The 19466-nt window shown below is 45.1% G+C and overlaps 1 protein-coding gene across 3 annotated transcripts in view; it reads right to left on the minus strand.

Annotated features, from left to right (window-relative positions):
* Positions 1–19466, minus strand: part of GARNL3 (GTPase activating Rap/RanGAP domain like 3) — a 98736-nt gene that overhangs the window by 72529 nt on the left and 6741 nt on the right. The window contains exon 1 of one of the 3 annotated variants that reach the window (XM_035113397.3): positions 8155–8321. The exons of the other annotated variants lie outside the window; for them this stretch is intronic. Within the exon in view, the coding sequence (XP_034969288.1) occupies positions 8155–8204 (50 nt within the window). The 5' untranslated portion in view covers positions 8205–8321. Of the gene's footprint in view, positions 1–8154; positions 8322–19466 lie in introns of those variants that run through there. 3 annotated transcript variants of the gene reach the window in all.

The following is a 19466-nucleotide window of genomic DNA, read 5'->3' on the forward strand; positions in this document are numbered from 1 at the left end:
GGAAACTGTGATTGATGAAAACCAGAAGTTAAAGCCAAAACAGAGAAAAGGGAAACATGAGCACAAGACAAGCTGTGCTCATCACACTAAATGAGATCTCAGAATATAGCTGCTGCTGTTGCAGCCAGCCCCATGATAGCAAGCATTTGACCATCTCCTCAAGAGCTGCCTCCATGAATTAGTGTAAAGCCATCCACATTGGTGGCCATTACTGCCTCTTGTGGAAGTGAGTAAACTATACACTGCATGAATAAGTGCTCTCTTTTGTCTGTCCTGAACCCTCCAACATTCAACTTCATTGGGTGGCCATAAATTCTTGCGTTATGAGAGAGGGAGAAAAACTTTCCTCTATCTACTTTCCCCTTGCCACGCAAAATTTTATAAACTTCAGTCATGTCACTGCTTGCTTGCTTTTTCTCTGTGTATTTCCAAACACTGCAGCATTTCCTCATGGTGGAGTTGCTCCAGCCGCTTGATCATTTTGGATTGATGAAAACAACCCTACCTGTGCATCAAAAAGTTGCACAAAGTGTCCTGATGCAATCACGCACACAGTAATGTCAAGATTCAATTTTTTTGTATGTTTTACCCATGCACACCAGGTGCACTGATAATGCAGCAGGAGGAAAGGAGGCCGAGGAGCTGAAAGATCTGTAAAAAATATGGAAATTAAAAAATAGCAAGTGGGGCCTGCCATGAGATGTTAAGAGCATGGAGTGCTGCTATTCAGGATTGCGGCCACTCCAGTCCGTTCTGCACCCCCAGTAGTCAGCCAGCATCATGCGTCTATTGAGCATGCTAAGTCTTCTTTGGGCTGTTTTGGGGGAATGTAGGTAGAGGGGTTCCCTCTCTGAGGGTTATTTGCCTACTGCTTTTTTAAATTTTTGCAAACTTTAGAGTTCTCCTGAGCCAGAGTTCGCTCTTTTTTGTGCATGTTAGGTGCTTGTTTGGGCTAAATAAGCAGCAGCACTCACATCCTGAACATCAGAAATAGTGGGAATACTGAAATAGCAAAGCATTCATTGCCATTTCACTTCAACTGGAAACAAGGGTGAGGTCACTGAGAAATCCAATTCCAAGGGAGAAATTCAGATGAGAAATTCTCCTTTTTAAAGACACGCTGCATTGGAGCAAAACACTGCATGGAGCTCTTTCGTCCCACAACCTAAAAAGACTTTACAGAGGAGCAGAGCTTATGCAAGGAACACCAGTTTCATCTAGTAACTATCAGGAGCCAATAACTACATCACTTGGGAACCCATGTGGAAGAATTGGAACAGGATGTAGCAATAACTGTGCACCATTAAAAATGTGTTTGAAAAACTATCCAAAGTTCCTGGATATGCAAACAGTTTGTATGAAACTGAAAAAAGAAGGGAGAATCAGGATTTATTTACCAATATTTGTTTTTTTAAAAAAAGTAAATCCTGTAAAAGTAAAGAAAAAGCCCCTCCATTATTCTTTTAAAAACTCATTCTTCCTGTAATCTAATTCTGTGGCTGGATATGCTGGTTGCCACAGAAACTAGCATTGAAATAATTCTGGTTGGGTGGACTTCTATTATTGACAAGGTTGTGGACGGAATTTTAAGCAAAACAGTCAGTGATACCGGGGGAGCGGGGCGCTTTTCTGCAGTTGCCCACATCAAAAAGAAAGTTGTGTTGTCAATCACACAGAGGATACTGAAATTTGCAGGTGTAGCAGCTGTTTCAAAGAGTTAAAGGGAGAGATCCCAAACCAAGAACATCTTTGGGCAGCTATTCAGTGACATTCATTTTCTTAACATTTTGCATCTGCTTGTGGGGGGGTGGCATTGTTATTTTGATATATACTTATGTGTTTTTACACTGTAAACTTCCTCAGTTGAAGGGCATTAATTAATTAATCGATTGATTAATTGTATACCACCCTATACCCGCAGGTCTGAGGGTGATTCATATAAATTTAATAAATAAATAAATAATCTTTTGAGATTAGCTTCTCATACCCATGACAGATGAGCCAGCACCAAGGAGAAGTGGTTTTCAAAAACTGCATTCTCCAGTCACCTAGGATTTCTCTGGGGGGCCTAGCAGGAGCTTCAGCCATTAGCAGCAGACAACCACAGTGACCGCTTCCTTGCTCTCTCTACCTATCATTCTCCTTCAGCATTGGGCAGGGCTTTTTTTTCCAGCCAGAACTCAGTTCTGGCCCCTCTCAAGTGGGCGCCATTGCCGTTCTAAAAGAATAAGGGAGTTCTGACACCTCTTTTTCTAGAAAAAGCAGCACTGGCATTGAGTATATGTTCTAGGTCTCACATAGGTAAACTGAGTCTGCAAGGGCACTCCTCCTCCAGCTTGCCTGGTGCTTCCTCTTAGAATGCAGCCTAAATTGAAACCGAAAAAGGCAAACAAGGAGCAGCAGAACCTCAGACTGGTGCCTAAGATTTAAAAATGTGCAAGTAAGACTGGCAACAAAATTGTTGCCATGTACTGTATCCTTATTCCATAACTGCAGGAGACCTGTTCTACTTTGTCCATTATAGCCCAGGAGTGTCCCCGAGGGTTTTTGACAAATGCCATAATGTTACGTTTTCTGGTAACTGAGCACTCAATGATCTTCTCTAGATCAGAAGGGTTCCCTTCTGACAGATTAATGACCAACTATGTATATGTAATTTTGTTTTTATTTTAGTTTGTTTTGAGATTTTAAACTTTGTAATTGGTGATTTTATCCTGATACTGATCACTGACCATAATAAAACGACTCACTCCTTAACAAACACTGCAAAGTTCCTCGAGGTCACCAAGTATGCTCAGTGTTTGCTGTGCTGTTGTGTTTTTTTGTGTTTGGGCTTTGAGAGAGGAGGTTGTGGTTGTAGCCCATGTTAGTCCTACTCAGAGTAGACACATTGAAATTGATGGAGATGGCTAATTTTGGTTCTTTTAATTTCCCCTCGTTTTGTTTATTATTTATTTATTTTCAAAATATGTACAATAAAGATAATAAAGATTCTTAAAATACCCAGTTGAGTAAGACGGATAATGAGAACGGTCATAGCATTACAACACGTGTAGCCCTTTTGCTATTATATTGCATTTTTCTCTGCTTTGTAGTCATTTTCTTCCTTAAAATGGTTTAGCAGTGCCGGTTTGTGGGGTTCTAACAATATCTTTGCCTGTTATTTTGCTCGTTTCACTAAAAACAGTATCCCAGGATCCTGCCGCCTTGGCACATGACCACCATATATGGCAGTTCTTTAAGTTTAATGGTTCTGCTCTGAGTAGAACTTGGCTGGATGCAACTCCTTTAGATTTTTGTACTTCTGCATTTGTTGGGATTTACTCAAGCAAGCTGAGCCCTCTCATTTCTCAGTTTTGGCTCTAGTCCTGTCGGCACAGGAGCACTGGGTTTGCTATTAGAAGGAGTGATTATGATTACATACCCAGTTGGTTTCAGCAGTTCTCTTTGTCAAGGCATTGATCTCTCATCCTGATGACAAAATAGAAAATTCATACTATCCATCGTGATCTAACTAATAGACCTGGATGCACATTCTCTCCCTGCCTCCCTGCCCTGCCCCATGATCTACTCATATTCAGGACCCTCATAAAAATCCTATTTGAGATTATTCTATCCTGCAGGAATCGGTGAAAAGCCAGCTGGATCAAATGCACTCTTTAGCTCTTTTTTGGGGGGGGAGGGAGGCACTGGGTTAAAAAGAGATGGGTTGGTGCAAATGGGAGATTTTGGAAGATGTACAAAGAAAGATCCTTTCTTCATCCAACACTTTTTTCAACAAAAACACAACGGCCAAGCTGCCTGCACAGAGAATGGGTAGGGTGGGGTGCTCTTTTCTTGCCTAGCATCAAAAGAGCAAGCAAACTATGAGATGTATTTACCGGCTTCAGCAACAAAATATGCAATTAAAAAGGAAGAAATACAACTGCACCTGGTAAATGTATTTTGCTAAGTCTTCCGAGAAGGAGCTAGCTCTGGCTGGATCCTATACTGATAGCTGCAGAGGTGGATTTATTTAGTCTGACTCCCTCACAATACTAGAACTCAGGGACATCCAACGAAGCTAAGCTTTGCAAGATTCAAGAGAGACTAAAGAAAGTCCTCCTTCACACACACAACACACAGCTAAAATATGGTATGCATTCCCACAAGAGGCAGTGATGGCCACCAACCTGGATGGCTTTGAAAGAGAATCAAATAAATTCATGGAGCTGGCAGCTACCAAAGGCCGTGTTTTCCTACACTGTCAAAGGCAGTATGCCTCGAAATAGCAGTTGCTGGGGAACACAACAGCTGCACTCAATGTCCTGCTTGTGGACTTCTCATGGGCAAGAGATTGGCCATTGTGAGAACAGAGCGCTGGTTTAAATGAGCCTCTAGCCTGGTCCAGAAGGGCTCTTCTTATATAGTGCCAACTTAGAGGAGCACAGGCTCAATCTGGCCCACAGTTGCCAGTGTCACTACCCATCACTCGCATCTCTCTCTCTCGCTCTCTCTTCCTTGCTTTTTCCTTCACTTGTCTCTTGCTGACAAGCAGAAGGAACAAACAGGAACGCCTCCCTTTTACTTTCAGCTGACATATAAAGCTACTTGATACACCAAGTCAGATCATCTGTCCATCTATCTGTGTGATGTCAGCCAACAGCAACTCTCCAAAGTCTTAGGGGCAAAGAGAAGTCTTTCTTGGCCCTGTTACATTACATGTGCCAAGCTGGTGCTCTGCCCAATGAGCCATGGTCCTCTTCTCCTCCAAGACATCCGCCATTGTGCTCTCTTTTAAAGAAGTGTCATTGACCTAGACTGTCAAGCTTCTGCCTCCAACTCTACAAGAAGTTAGTTAGCACATTGCACACAACACAGGTACCAGCCATGTACAATTGTTGATTGGCCCAGCTCAACTATGGTGTACACATTAGTACACAGAAGACAAGACAGAAGGAGTTTCAAATTCAAACCCGGTTTCAATCTAACTTGCTTGGTCCAATTAATTTCAGCGTCTCTGGAAATAAAAACAACTGGTACATTTATTTGAATAAGGCAGTTCAAAGGAACAAAATTGGATCAAGATTGTTTATTGTGATGTCAAGATAGCTGGGTAAATCCAAATGCCAGACGTTTTTAAATAACTTTTTTGAGAAGGGGAGGAGAGATTCAGAGACCTTTATGGATTTTCCCCTTGTGGATTTACTAGTGGATTTCAAAAACCACTTGCTGATTTGCACCAAAAGAAAAATAAGACCCCCCCTCCCTCAGACTCAGGGGCTTTATCAAATCAATACAAGCCCAAAATACATCTTATAATCACAGTTGTTAAAAAAGCACCTGAATTAGACTTGGGCACACAGGCAGGACTCCATACTGACAATATGATAAAGCAAGCCCCTTGTCCCAGTGAGGCTGAAAAGCATTGCTCAGACCTAAAAACAACAGCAGATTCTGGAAAAAAAACACCCTGAAACTTTGGGAAGATGGGTCTTGAAACAAAAACCAGCTGCCGTTGGGGGAAAAACTAAAATTACGCCTAAACAGCAGTTGGTGAGCCAAAACCATGGCAGTGCACAGACAACAGAATAGAATGTAACCAAGAGGCAGGGTGGTGAAGTGGTTAGAGCATCACACTACAACAGGGGAGAGCTGAGTTCAAATTCTTCATGCAGCCACAGAAATTGCCAGGGTAGTCTTAGGTCAGTCAAAATCCCTCAACCTAACTTAAGTCTTGGAGCTGCTGCAAGGATAAAATGGGCAAGTGGAGAAAAGGTGGATGTTGCTCTGTGAGAACGGCAGGGCAGAAGGGAGGAATACCAATGTTAAGTGGAGCAAGAGGAAATGACAGGCAGAGCCAACTCATTCCAATATTTTCTGGCTGTAAGTAAGAAAGCAAGCAGATGAGGGCTTCTGGAAGCCACCCTGGGAGGCTTTTCAGTTGAAGAGCTAAGCAAACCTGCTTTAAACAAAACATGCATATACTGTATCTGAATTGTGCTTTACTTACTGTAAATAGAGCATTTTAATTCTGCTCTTCAGTTGAAAGGGCTTCCAGAGCAGCTTACTAAATATCATTAGTCCCTGACCTCAGGCTTATGGTCCAAAAGACACAATACAAAAGAAAAAAAAGGGATGAGGAGGGAGGAGAGAAAAAGCACCAGTTCTTAAAGCTGGGAAGGAAGCAGTTCAGATAACCTAATGGAAAGGCAGTTGCTAGACGGCAGGTTGGACAGCACTTCAGTGGCTCCCCCTTAATGCTCTCCACAAACTCCAAGGTGGTGGGCTCTGTTGCTGAAAGTTGATTCCACAAGCCTCACAAACTCGCATGAGATTTAACAGCTGCTGAATCATCCCCATTTAATGTTTCCTGGAAGTATAGAAGTCCTATACAGTACACACTTCTTAAAGGAACCTCAGGCCCAAGATGGAAATAATTACCCATCAAATCCACTGGCAATTAGCTTAGCCACCATACCCACAGGAAGATGAGGGAAGGAAACCTTCCCGCCATTGAGGTTTTCATTTTTTCGCATTGGCTCAGCTCCTGTACTTTTAACAGGAGCCTGAAGCTCCCCCACCCCTTACATTGTGAGGGAGCCATCCCCTCCCCATAGAGTGAAATAGAAGAGGTGACCGCAGCTCCTCCAAATACCCATCACGTCTGCTTGGGTGGTGGGTCTACAATCCTTTCCTTTTGCTCACCCCTGAGAACTCAAGGTGGTAGGGCTACAGGCATTGTTGCCACCTCTCCCTCTACCAATGCTTTGGGGCCTTGGAAGGCTGACCTGTGGCCTTCCAAACACTGACAGCAACCTATCTAGCATGGCCAATGGTCAGGGTGGTGAATGTTGCAGTTCAGCAATTACATCTGGAGGCCCACATCTTAGTCACCTCCACTTTAGAAACCTGAGCTCCATGAAGTGCAGCTCTGCCCATCATTTCAGTGCATACCCACTGCTGGAGGAAAGCTGCACCTCTTGAATTTCAGTCTGCCATGCAGCTTTTGAAAGTTGCAAAAGACCTGACAGAGGAAAAGGAAAAGAGAACTCCAGCACAGTAGCTGACAGGGTTGACACAGAAAGTGATATTGGCAGTGCTTTTTTTCTGGGGGGATGGGGGGGGAGGACACATGCCCCTAAACGTTTTGTGAATCTAAGTTTGGCCTCATTGAGGGGCAGTATTTCAATGAGAAGGAAAATGAGAGTACCCCTAAACAATTTTTTAAAGAAAAAAAAAGCACTGGATATTGGTACCGTCATTTTTCCATTGCCCCAAGGAACTGTTATTGTTATTTATGATTAATGGGCAAAGAGACTCTACTGTATTAATTTTTATTGTATTTTTTAAATTTTACATACCAAAACTCTGTGACAGAGCAAGTACTGAGCAAACAGACATTTGCCTGGTTAAAACCAAAGCCTGTTTAAAGAAAACTGGAAATGCTTTGTACATTATTTGGAAAATTATTGTAAATTGGGTAGTATTCAGTAAATTCAGCAGTAGCAATCACTAAGAGATTAAACTGAGAAAATGAAAAGATAGTGATAAATTAGACTATGTACTGTAGTGGGAAGGAAAATAAGGAAGTGAACCATGGAAAGGGGGGGGAGTCAAAATTAAATCTGTATTTGGATTATTATCTACTTTTTAAATTGTAAAATGAAACTGAGAAATATTATTATTGGGTTATTTTTAAAAGTAACTTACTATGCTCCTAGATCAAATTATTCCGAGGCAGCTATAATCAGAAAAGAGCAAAAGAGATGAAACTGTTTAAAAAGGTGTGAAGGTGCTTGTGTGCGTGCAATAAAAGACCAGACTACAAAATCCATTAAAATCTAAACAATGTATCTTAAACGGTCTTGGTGAGCAAAAAGCTGCATGCTAGATCTTCTCTCCTGTCCCATCTTTACAACAACCCTGCAAGGTATGTTAGGCTGACCACAAGACTAGTAAGAACTTCAGCAGGTGCAGCCCGCCCTACTGTTGGGGGAAGGAGAGAGCTGCACCCTTTTGACTTCTGCCTGTCATGCCAGCTCTCCTCGTCTTAGTCCCCGCCCCACTCAGGCACACAAAGCTCCGCCCTTTTAGATAGGCCACGCCTACTGGGCGAGGCTTGTGAATTGAACCGCAAGCCACGCCCACCCCGAGAGTTCGATGGTTGGTTACCGTTGCGCGAAAAGCTGCGGGTAGGCTGCCCCGGTGCTGCTAAGCTCCATGCCTGCGGCGCCTCCCGCGTCTCATCCCTCCCGCTCTGGGACCGACCGGCACTCCGGCTCGGCTCGTCGACTAGGCTCGCCGGCCAGCAACCCCTCGCTGAGGCACCCGGGCGCCCCACCCACATATCCCGCGCCGGCCAATCGCCGCCTCGGCTGCTCGCCTGCGCCACACCCCACGTAGGTACACTGACCAATCAGAAAGCCGTCCTCGCGGCATACCGAAGCACCTCGCAAGGCCGGCTCCTGCCTACTCAACCATTCAAGAAGCACCGCTGAAGGTTGGGGGTGGAACTCCCCCCAAAATCCCGCCTCCGCCAGACTCGGAAGCCAATCAACACCTTCTGAAGGACGCAGCGCACCCTGGGATTTGTAGTTCGCAGCGGGGCTGAGTTTCTTGCTTTCTCTCACGCGCTTAAAAGAGGCAGCTCCTTCGCGCCCGACCTCCCTAAATATTTAGGTGCATTTCGCGAGCATGTTAATTTGCCGGTAGCTGCATGTGCGCGCGCGCGCATGAAATCAAACAAATTGCAATATACAAATACCACAGATTGGATACATTTGTCCTGCTCCTCCACGATTGTTCCTGTGAATTAATACAATACAGATGTTGGGGTGTGGGGAACCCATGGCGCTCCAGATGTTATTGGGCTCCCAATTCCTATCAGAGCTCCCATCATCGCTAACCATTAACCCTGCTTCCTGGGCTCTGATAGGAGTCCCAACAACTAGAGGGTCACCGGCTCCCAGCCCTGAAGTTAATGCAGCAAGTAAACTCCTGAGTCTAATCATTGATCAATCTAGCTCAGTACTGTACACCAGTGGTTTTCCACCAGTGTGCGGTGGCACCCTGGGGTGACTTGAATAATGGTCAGAGGTGCCACACGGGCAACACTGGCCTCTGTCCCTCTTTCCTTCCCTCCCTCCACTGATGCCCTCTTGCATCTCTGCCTTCCAAAGGCTTGCAAAACTGTTTGTTGCAAGCTGTTCGTTGTTCTAAAAAGGTAGAAAACCTCTGGTCTACACTAACTGACTGACTAGCAGAGACTTTCCAAGGTTTCAGAGAGGGATTTTCTCCCTGCCAGGGAATGAAGAAGGGACTTTCTGCATGCAAGGCAGATGCTTCACTAATGAGCTATGGATATGTTTGGATAATAAGAAGACACTGTCCAGCATGGCCAATAGTCAGGGATGATGGGATTTGTAGTCCAGGAGCATCTGGAGTGTTATGTCGTGAGTGTGATTTCAGCTCTCCGTGAAGTCAGCTCAGAATAGTGATTCAGCATACTAGCAAGGAACTGCTAGGAGTCAAGTATAACAAGAACAGTCTTCTTTATTGCAGTAGGAATCTTGACTGAACTGGAGGGAAAGGGTGAGCTCCTTTTATACTCTCAGGAGCAGGGGTTGGAGAAAGGATACATTTAGATTTTGGCGGGAACCTATCAGAGTGAGGATCCAAATTGTGCTAACAAGTTAACCAATAGCAACTGTCACCGCACCCATTTGAATCGCCCAGGAGCGGGAAAGGTAGTTACAGGACTAGCAGAGAAACTCATGTACACAAATTAAACCAATACATAACATGGAGGACCATTGGTCTCCATCCTTGGGTTAGACCAGAGGTTTTCAACCTTTTTGGGTCCACGGCTCCCTTGACCAACTACATTCTTTCTGCAGCACGCCTGTGGGACTAAGGAGTGCAGTTATGTCACCCCCAGTTATGGCAGCCACTTGTCCCTTTTCGAACACCCTCCCTTGTGGAGCATTCCCTTAGCCTTCTCTCTCCACTCCTCTCCTTGGGAGTCTTCCGGGCAGCCACAGCTGCCGCCCCTGGTCTCTGAGCTGCCCCTCTGCCCCCTGTCCTCACACTGCCCCACAGGGGCCTGGGAAGCACCCTCTGGCCAACCCCAGAGGCACCATTCACCTGGGAAGCTTGTAGGCCAGGGCTGCTGCAACAAACAGCTGTGCAAACCTCTGGGAGGCAGAGACACGAGAGGGCATTAGAAGAAGGAGGGAAGGAAAGAGGGACAGAGGCCAGTGTTGCCCACAGCACCCGTGACCATTTTTCAAGGCACCCCAGGGTGCCATGGCACACTGGTGGAAAACCACTGGGTTAGACCATTCATGGAGACAGATCCATCAGTGGCCATTAGTCACAAAACTATGTCCAAAAGCTGTGCACCTGAAAACATTAGGAACTGGCGAAGCAGTGGAATTTGCTACCAAGGAGTGTGGTGGAGTCTCCTTCTTTGGAGGTCTTTAAGCAGAGGCTTGACAGGCATATGTCAAGAATGCTTTGATGGTGTTTCCTGCTTGGCAGGGGGTTGGACTGGATGGCCCTTGTGGTCTCTTCCAACTCTATGATTCTATGATTCTAAGCAACACAACAGGGGAAGGCTATTGCCCTTGTCTCCTACTTAGGTGCTTCCATACTCATCTAGTTGGCCCCAATGGGAAACAGCATGCCTGATTCGGAGGACAGCTGGCCTTGATTCAGCAATGGCTCTTTATCATCAACACAGTTAAGTTAGCAAATTAAATTAAAAAAAACAATACTAAGAATGTCACCATCCAAAAATCTATGCGTTTCTTTCTCCCCAAATTGTTGTTGTTTAGTTGTTTAGTCGTGTCCGACTCTTCGTGACCCCATGGACCATAGCACGCCAGGCACTCCTGTCTTCCACTGCCTCCCGCAGTTTGGTCAAACTCATGTTCGTAGCCTCGAGAACACTGTCCAACCATCTCGTCCTCTGTCGTCCCCTTCTCCTAGTGCCCTCCATCTTTCCCAACATCAAGGTCTTTTCCAAGGATTCTTCTCTTCTCATGAGGTGGCCAAAGTATTGGAGCCTCAGCTTCACGATCTGTCCTTCTAGTGAGCACTCAGGGCTGATTTCCTTAAGAATGGATAGGTTTGATCTTCTTGCAGTCCATGGGACTCTCAAGAGTCTCCTCCAGCACCATAATTCAAAAACATCAATTCTTCGGCGATCAGCCTTCTTGATGGTCCAGCTCTCACTTCCATACATCACTACTGGGAAAACCATAGCTTGAACTAGACGGACCTTTGTCGGCAAGGTGATGTCTCTGCTTTTTAAGATGCTGTCTAGGTTTGTCATTGCTTTTCTCCCAAGAAGCAGGCGTCTTTTAATTTCGTGACTGCAAATAGCACGTTGCATTTCTCTTCACTGGAGAGGGAAACGAGAAGAGGGCCCCCATGCACACAGTGGAAATTCCTAAGAGGCACAGAAGTGTTTCCATATGTGAGACTTTCAAGAAGAGGACGGGTTGAGAAAGGGAAGTGATGGGGAGTGTGATTCAAGGAAGAGAGAGATGTTAATTAAAACACATCTCTGCTGCATAAATCTGAGGGATTTCCCCCACCCCCCAACTTCACTTTTTCAATATAGATAAAAGGTTACAATTGGGGGCGAAGAGAGAGAAAAAGAGCATTTAAAAATTCCTGGGAATGGCAGCTTAGCAGCTTTCCTAGATGCAAGCTGCTTCAGTAGAAACCTCAAAAAGGCAAGAGTCCTTGTTTAAAAGAGTCGTCCCCTGCCAAGCCCCCAAGTGGGAGAGAAGTTTAAACTCTGCAGTGATGCAGGAAATTCAACAAGGAAAAAAGCAAATAGACTGCAGTCAGATTACCCTTAAAACACACATACAGAGTTAGAAAGACAAAAAGCCTGAGACTTCTGGCGAGGCAAAGTGGCGAGCACCACAGCCGCTCCTGAGGACTGCCAGCACCAACTGGTCCCCATGCCGCCGCTGCGATCAGGGGAGGGGGGAACCAGGGGTGCCCAACATGACAACCAGGGAGGCCGTGCGGAACTGGGAACACCTCACCAATGGCTCTGCAGAGTTCCACCAATGGCCCAGAGGCCTCTGGAGCTGAACAGAAAATAAAAAGACAGAAACCTGGCAAGCCAAAGGTGTACACTGTCTAAAAGACTTCTACAAAAACAAAAACCCATACCAACACAAGAAACACAAGACAAACTAGGGGACACCTGAAAACCTTGGCTAACATACCATCAACTACATGCCTTCTAAAAGTAGAAATAAATCTACCAGAGTTCATTTATACAATGTATAGTGGTGCAAAACGTCAAGCCATGTGTTCAAGATAGGCGTCAAAGGTCAGACTCACAATGGTTATTCAAAGGTTTAAACAGAAGTCTGTTACTTTAGTCCCCCACTATAGTCCCCCCCCACCCTTACCTGGGAGTAAGGCCCACTGAACTCAGTGCAGCCTTCTTCCGAGTAAACACTTAGTTATTTACTAGATGCAAGTGAGATTGGCTAGGCGCTGGGGTGCATTTAATCCCACACCTTGCAGAGCCGGGCAATGCTGCTGATGAGCCCTGCACCCCTCAGCAACATCTGAAGGCCTTGATCCGCTAGGCGCTGGGGTGGATTGCACCCTGCACCTTTTAGAGCATAGCTGCCAAGTCTCCCATTGAAAAATCCGGGATCAGCAGTGGCACGGCACCGGAAGTCGCTTCTACGCATGTCTGGACATGCGTAGAGGCAACTTCTGGTGCCGGCGATGCCCGATTTCTGTGCCCAGACATGGGCAGAGCGACACCCGAAATCGGTTCTGCGCATGTCCAGACATGCGCAGAAGGAGCCTCCCTGGCAGGTAAGAAATCGGGGGAATTAACGGGATTTTTTTCTATTCGGCTAACAGCGGGAAATGGATTAAAATCCGGGGGTTTCCCGCGAAAAACGGGAGACTTGGCAGCAATGTTGCAGAGTCAGGCCCAGGCTGCCACCGGGCCCAGCACTGGCAGCAGCAACAAGCAGCTCCAGCCCGCCCAGCCCTACCCATTGCCACCCCACTACCGCAGTTACCTGACCGCAGTCAACCAATCAGGATTCCGCCCCTTCCCTTCTCACTATCCCTGTCCTTTTTCTGTGGCCTCCCATTTATCTGTGACCCCCCCCCCCGGAATATCCTAGGGCTCCCAGAGCCCCCAGTTGTGAAACAATGCTCTAGGCTACTTTCCCACCTCAGCCGTACGACGCCCTGAGCAAGCCCAAAATTTGGCGCTCCTCAATGAATCTTCTCATTGATGGATCTTCTCGATTCTGCGCCCCCCCCCCCAGCTCGGCACCTTGTGCGGAGGAAGTGCCTGTAGGATCCTAAATCTGGCGCTGCCCCCTCTCCGCAGGCCACACCACACAGCCCCATTGAGACTAACAGACATGATTAACTTGGGCCCATTCACTCTCCCAGTACGTTTCCGAGCACAATTCAAAGTGTTGGTGCTGACCTTTAAAGCCCTAAATGGCCTCGGTCCAGTATACCTGAAGGAGCGTCTCCACCTCCATCATTCTGCCCGGACACTGAGGTCCAGCACCGAGGGCCTTCTGGCGGTTCCCTCGTTGCGAGAAGCCAAGTTGCAGGGAACTAGACAGAGGGCCTTCTCGGTGGTGGCACCTGCCCTGTGGAACGCCCTCCCATCAGATGTCAAAGAGAAAAACAGCTACCAGACTTTTAGAAGACATCTGAAGGCAGCCCTGTTCAGGGAGGCTTTTAATGTTTAATAGATTACTGTGTTTTATTTTTCTGTTGGAAGCCACCCAGAGTGGCTGGGAAAACCCAGCCAGATGGGCGGGGTATAAATAAATAATTTATTATTATTATTATTATTATTATTATTATTATTATTATTATTATTATTATTATCTCCCCCAATATATATCCTAGCCAGCACTCGCTGCCTGAGGGGACCACATCACTTTGTCATAATGCAGGTGTGGCCCTCCAGTTGCTGCTGAACTGCTATTCCCATCAGCCTCGTCCAGCATGGCCCATGGCCAAGGACAGTGGGAGCTGGGAGGTCAAGCATTCCCCACACGCAGCCTAATGGAAGGGCCAGATATTATGCATAGGAGCAGATATTATGCATAGGAACAGCTCACTTATTTGGAAGAATGAACAGTCAGCGATACTGTTGTGGCAAGTTCTGAATTGGCTCATTTGACTTTCGGTGCCGTGTCCTTTGCTGACTATTATTTTGGTACAGGGGACACAATGTGTCTCTGTGCAGAGGCGCACTGCACCCCTGCTGCAAACTAGGAATAGGTAGATCAGCCTACTTCTGTTTCATGTCAGTTTTTGTTTCAAGTCAGTCCTTTTCCTCCTGTTTTCTGTATTTTTTTAAGCACACTAAAAATCCACATTTCAACCATACACACTTTCTGCATGTCCGTTTCACTAAAAACACGCCTTGTATATGCATCCCTGCCCACAAATAATGCTTTTTTACTGGTTTTCTACGAATTTCCCCCTAAGATATGCATTTCTGAAAACAATGTTTCACTGCAAAATATACCTTTCCAAGAGCATGTTTTCAACCAAAACTGCATCACAGAATTCAGACAAGAATATAGTCTGATTGATAATTGAGCTCTGGTTTGAATGCAAGTATTGGAACTGTGGATTAGGTTTGCTTTCTTGAAAATGTGATCTGAACAACATTCTGAATAACGGCCAGGGACTTTGCCAGTTCAATCTGCCAATTAGTCACAGAATTCAGCCTGCTGTTCTGGAACTACAGCTTTGCTTAACTCCAAATATTTAGCTCCATTGACACATCTATTACCACCAAAATAAAGAGAGAGGGAGAGGGAGAGATTTCAACCACTGTTGCTCATTTCCCAGAAAAAAGTGGGGGGGGGGCACACATGCTTTTAAAGAAACAAAGCAAACTGCAGCTCAGAAATCTCACTCTCTGTCTCAGGAAGTTTCTATTTCCAGACACAGCAAAAGTATTTCTTCCTCCTCATCTTCTTAGTCTTTGTTGTCTTCTTCCCCCTCCCCTCAACAACCAGGAATAAAAAAATAAACACAAAACTCTTGTAGCCAAGAAAGACCAACCACTCTGTAGTGCCCTCTTGTGGCCCCGCAATGGAATTGCAGACTCTGGCACACCCAAAGCCTTGACTGGCAGTTGATAGGGTTCTTCCCCAAGCTATGGGTTTAAAATATATGTCTATACCACACACACACACACACACACACACACACACACACACACACACACACACACACAGCATCCATATAAGCTTGTACCAAAATTCCCTACCCCTTGCACTTTTCAGAAATAGTGGAAATGCCTTGGAAAGGGGTTGCAGAAGAAGCAAAAGAAAAAAGAAAACAAAATCACAGCCTGAAATGCAATATTGGCGGGGGGGGGGAGATATCTTGCTAAAGGCTTCCTTCCTTACCTCATGCTGTCAGCATTTCTTGCCCATTTAGCATGAACAAGAGGGTGGGGAGGGGAGAGAGAGGCTAATTTTTCAAAAATGAGAAGGAAGGCTATAAGAAATGGGGAAGAGTTAAGCCTGAATGACGCACATTCTTCAGCTTTGACGCTACCAAGTTTAAAAATACGAGATCCCAATTTTTCAACAACCAGAGAGAGTTCTCCCTGCCCTCTCCTTAGCCCAAGTCAGGGCAATCCACAATGCAGCAGTGAAGGAAACCACATCTCAAAGGAATGGTAGCAAAGCTCAGAAGCCCAGCCCGGCTCTGAAAATCCTGGCTGCACACCAAGAACACACTGGCAAAGAAGGGAGAGGGGAGAAATTCAGTTCAGTTTGCATTTAAAGGCGAACCTGTCTAATTGACACTTTCTGAAACTATCCACGAACTGAAACACAAACATTTTTCAAATTTCGCACTTCACCTAATGTTGCAGTGAGGTTCTCCAGCCAAGTAATATGTGCAAATATGCATAACGTGTGCATAAAAGGGCACACTTTGTGAAAATAGCATACATAAATGCATCACACTACAGGAAATTTGCTTCGCAAAAGCTTGTATTTTGTGCAAATTTGCATACAAATGGGCATATTGCAAGACATGTGCATGAAAATGCTGATGAATTTTTCATGAATACCTTTAAAAATAACAATAATAATAACTGGAAACTGATGTGGAAATATGAAGAACTGAATTTAAGATTAGAAAAATAAGAAGCAGAGAGAAACTGAAATTACGCCCACCAATTCCTACACACATTTGCAAATAAATGAGGCCCCTCACCTCATCCTAGTAAATTCATACGGTTTTTAGCCAATTACTGTGGCATCAGGATACAAAAAGAAGTTTTGAAGAAATAAGCATAATTTGTTTTTAATCATCCTTGCAGATAAGCCTACAAAGTTACTAGCCTGCATATTTTTTTGGGGGGGGGGGTAACCATCTTGCTAAAAAGGATCCCTACTTCCTCAGTGGCCAACAAGCATATATTGGTACACTCTAGACTGTCAATATTTTGCAAGAGGGATTCAAGCCCACAAGGGAAATTTAGACTTGCACAATTAAGGTGGATTAAAACCTTCTGTTGCTAGCAGAAATCCAACTTTAAAAAAATAAATAAACCAGACTGTTTGCAGTTAGGAAAGTGACAGGAAAATGCACTGTAAAGTGTGGGATGGAAAAATAATTAAAGAGAAGACTTATTAACCACCAAACAAGCAAATCAGAATGAATGGATATAATCTAACCACTATGTAAGCTTTGTGTAAGAGAATCATGATGAATGCTCAATAAAAATGTCATCTGGAGGAGCCCATAGGCCGGGTACTAACCTCTTAGAAGGCTAGTAAAACAAAAAGGCCAAGTGGACTGGTGGAAGAGGAAGACATTGATCTATCTCTTCTCTGTCTGCCTGTTGCATTTCCAGGCTGTTTGTAGAGCAAAAGGCTTTCCTTCCTTTGTAGCTGGCACAGAAACCAAGAAGGTTGGTGGAAGAGGGATGGGGCTTGGACTCTTGCCTGCAGGAAATTCCTGATCACCTACTTGTACCAGGCAAGCCGTTAAGCACAAAAAAGAATAAAATTTATTTATAAAATACTGAAGTCCATTAAAAAGCTGGGTGGAGAGAAAAGGAACCACAGATTGTTGATTAGGAATTTTGCAAGTTGCTCTGCAATTCAAAATATAATTGAACCCTCTAGTACAGTAAAATGATCACCAGAGTCATCTCAGAAAGGGGTGTTCCCTCCTGGGTGTGAGAAAAAGAGGGGTGAAAACTGAGACAGGAGCCAAAGAGCAACATTAATCAGGGACTTTCTAATTAAAGGAAATCTCTTGCTATTCCTGGTTACTCTAAGGGGGCTTTGTGGGGGATACCATCCCAGTTGTTTGTACCCCAGATCTATAACCTGTCCCCCTTGAGCTCTATAAAGTATGTGAAAACTCCAGCAGGGTGATTTCTAAGCATTAACTCACAGCAAGGATGGGAGATCTTTTTCAGCGCAAGGGCCACATTCCAGGGATAGGCAGGACCAGAAGCAAAAATGGCCGCAGCAAGGGATGTGAATTTTACCACTGTTCTGTAGGCTAGCTTGTGTGTGTCACAAGAGGATTCAGGGGAAATGTTTTAGGGTTCACCCTCAGTTCATGTGGAGCATCATCTAGGCCTATCGTGCCCCCCACACTGAACCAAAAGTGCAGCCATGGGTTGCTGTCTCCACAGAAGGGTGGAAGCAGATAATCCGGGTCTTTTGGGGAAGTTGGTCTGCTTCTGCATTCCTGACCTTCTGACTGAGGAACCTTTGATAATGCCCAGATCGCACACTGTTTAATTTCTTGTCCCTCCTGTGGCCCAAACAGAAATAACGGGTTAAGAGTAGACCATTGAAATTAAAAGTCCTGAGTTAGTCATGTCTATTGTTTTCAATGGTTCTACACTGAGTAGGCCTAGTACTGGATACAACCAAGTGGGATTTTAATTCCACTACAGATGTTATGCAGGTTACAACTGCCATGTTTGACTGCTTTGCAAAATGTCATGTAATTATTTTTATATACAATAAAGCTCTAATGCAGTAATCACACAGTCTGCATTTATTGCATTGCATCTCTTTCTAACCTCACAGCTAACATTAGTTAGATAGACAGAGACAGATATCAACACACACATACACATGTGTACACACACACACACACACACACACACACACACACACACACACACACCCATCTTGGGATAACAAATCATGCATCTGATAGTGGACTTTAAAGTTAAGTCACGGGTGGTGATTTCTACATGACAAACTCCTCTGAACAGAACACTTCTCAGTCTCCACTGATTCTGCTACATCTGTGCAGCAGCTGTGATATGATCATGCAGTCATTTCAGCGCAAAAAAGGTAAAGGTAAAGGGACCCCTGACCATTAGGTCCAGTCGTGACCGACTCTGGGGTTGCGCGCTCATCTCGCATTATTGGCCGAGGGAGCCGGCGTATAGTTTCCAGGTCATGTGGCCAGCATGACAAAGCCACTTCTGGTAAACTAGAGCAGCACACGGAAACACCGTTTACCTTCCCGCTGTAGCGGTTCCTATTTATCTACTTGCATTTTGATGTGCTTTTGAACTGCTAGGTTGGCAGGAGCTGGGACCGAGCAACAGGAGCTCACCCCGCCACAGGGATTCGAACCGCTGACCTTCTGATCACCAAGCCCTAGGCTCAGTGGTTTAACCCACAGAGCCACCTGGGTCCAGCGCAAAGATACAGTCAAATTGCCAATCCCCAGAACAGCTTGCAGTTGCATCTCTGCCTGATGTTCAGGAACACAGGAAGCTACTTCAGTCGACTCAAACTATTGGTCCATTCAGTCCAGCATTGTCTACTCTGACTGGCAGCAGTTCTCTGGAATCTCAGGCAGAGGTTTTCCCCATCCTCTGTTCAGCAGTGCTGTCAGAGCTGGAGTTTAGGGCAGAGGTCCAGGGCTCTGCTCAGCAGAAGAGGCCCCCCAATGCAGCAGGTTTTGAGGCAAGTGACCCTGTACTTTGCCCTTTAGAGAGGCAGGGAGCCCATTTACGACAATTAAGTCCAATTAACATAGGAACCTTCTGCATGCAAAAACAACAACAACATGTCCTCTGCCAGAGAGTCCCTTCTTTCTCAGCTAGGCCCCTTTCCAATCAGGAAATAGTATTTCATGCAGAAACAGAGGCCTCCTTTGAGGGCGATTCTTGCTCCTATGTGTTCAAAAAGTGAAACCTTTTCGGGAGAAAAAGAGTAACAGTGAGCATCTAATTTTAATTAAAGGTGTGATGTTTCCTCCACACTACACCTCATCACATTGACGGAAATCAAATATTTACATATGCAAACCAATTCAGATAAAAATGTGGCCTAGAAATCAATTAAAAGAGTTGTCACAACATTTTTTTTATAAAAAGAAATGGGGACAAGGATGATAATAGCAAAGCCATCAAGAGACCTGGCATACAGAGCTGAGGA

Source organism: Zootoca vivipara, chromosome Z2, assembly GCF_965207765.1.
Source record: "Zootoca vivipara chromosome Z2, rZooViv2.hap1.1, whole genome shotgun sequence".
Classification (NCBI taxonomy): Eukaryota; Metazoa; Chordata; class Lepidosauria; order Squamata; family Lacertidae; genus Zootoca; species Zootoca vivipara.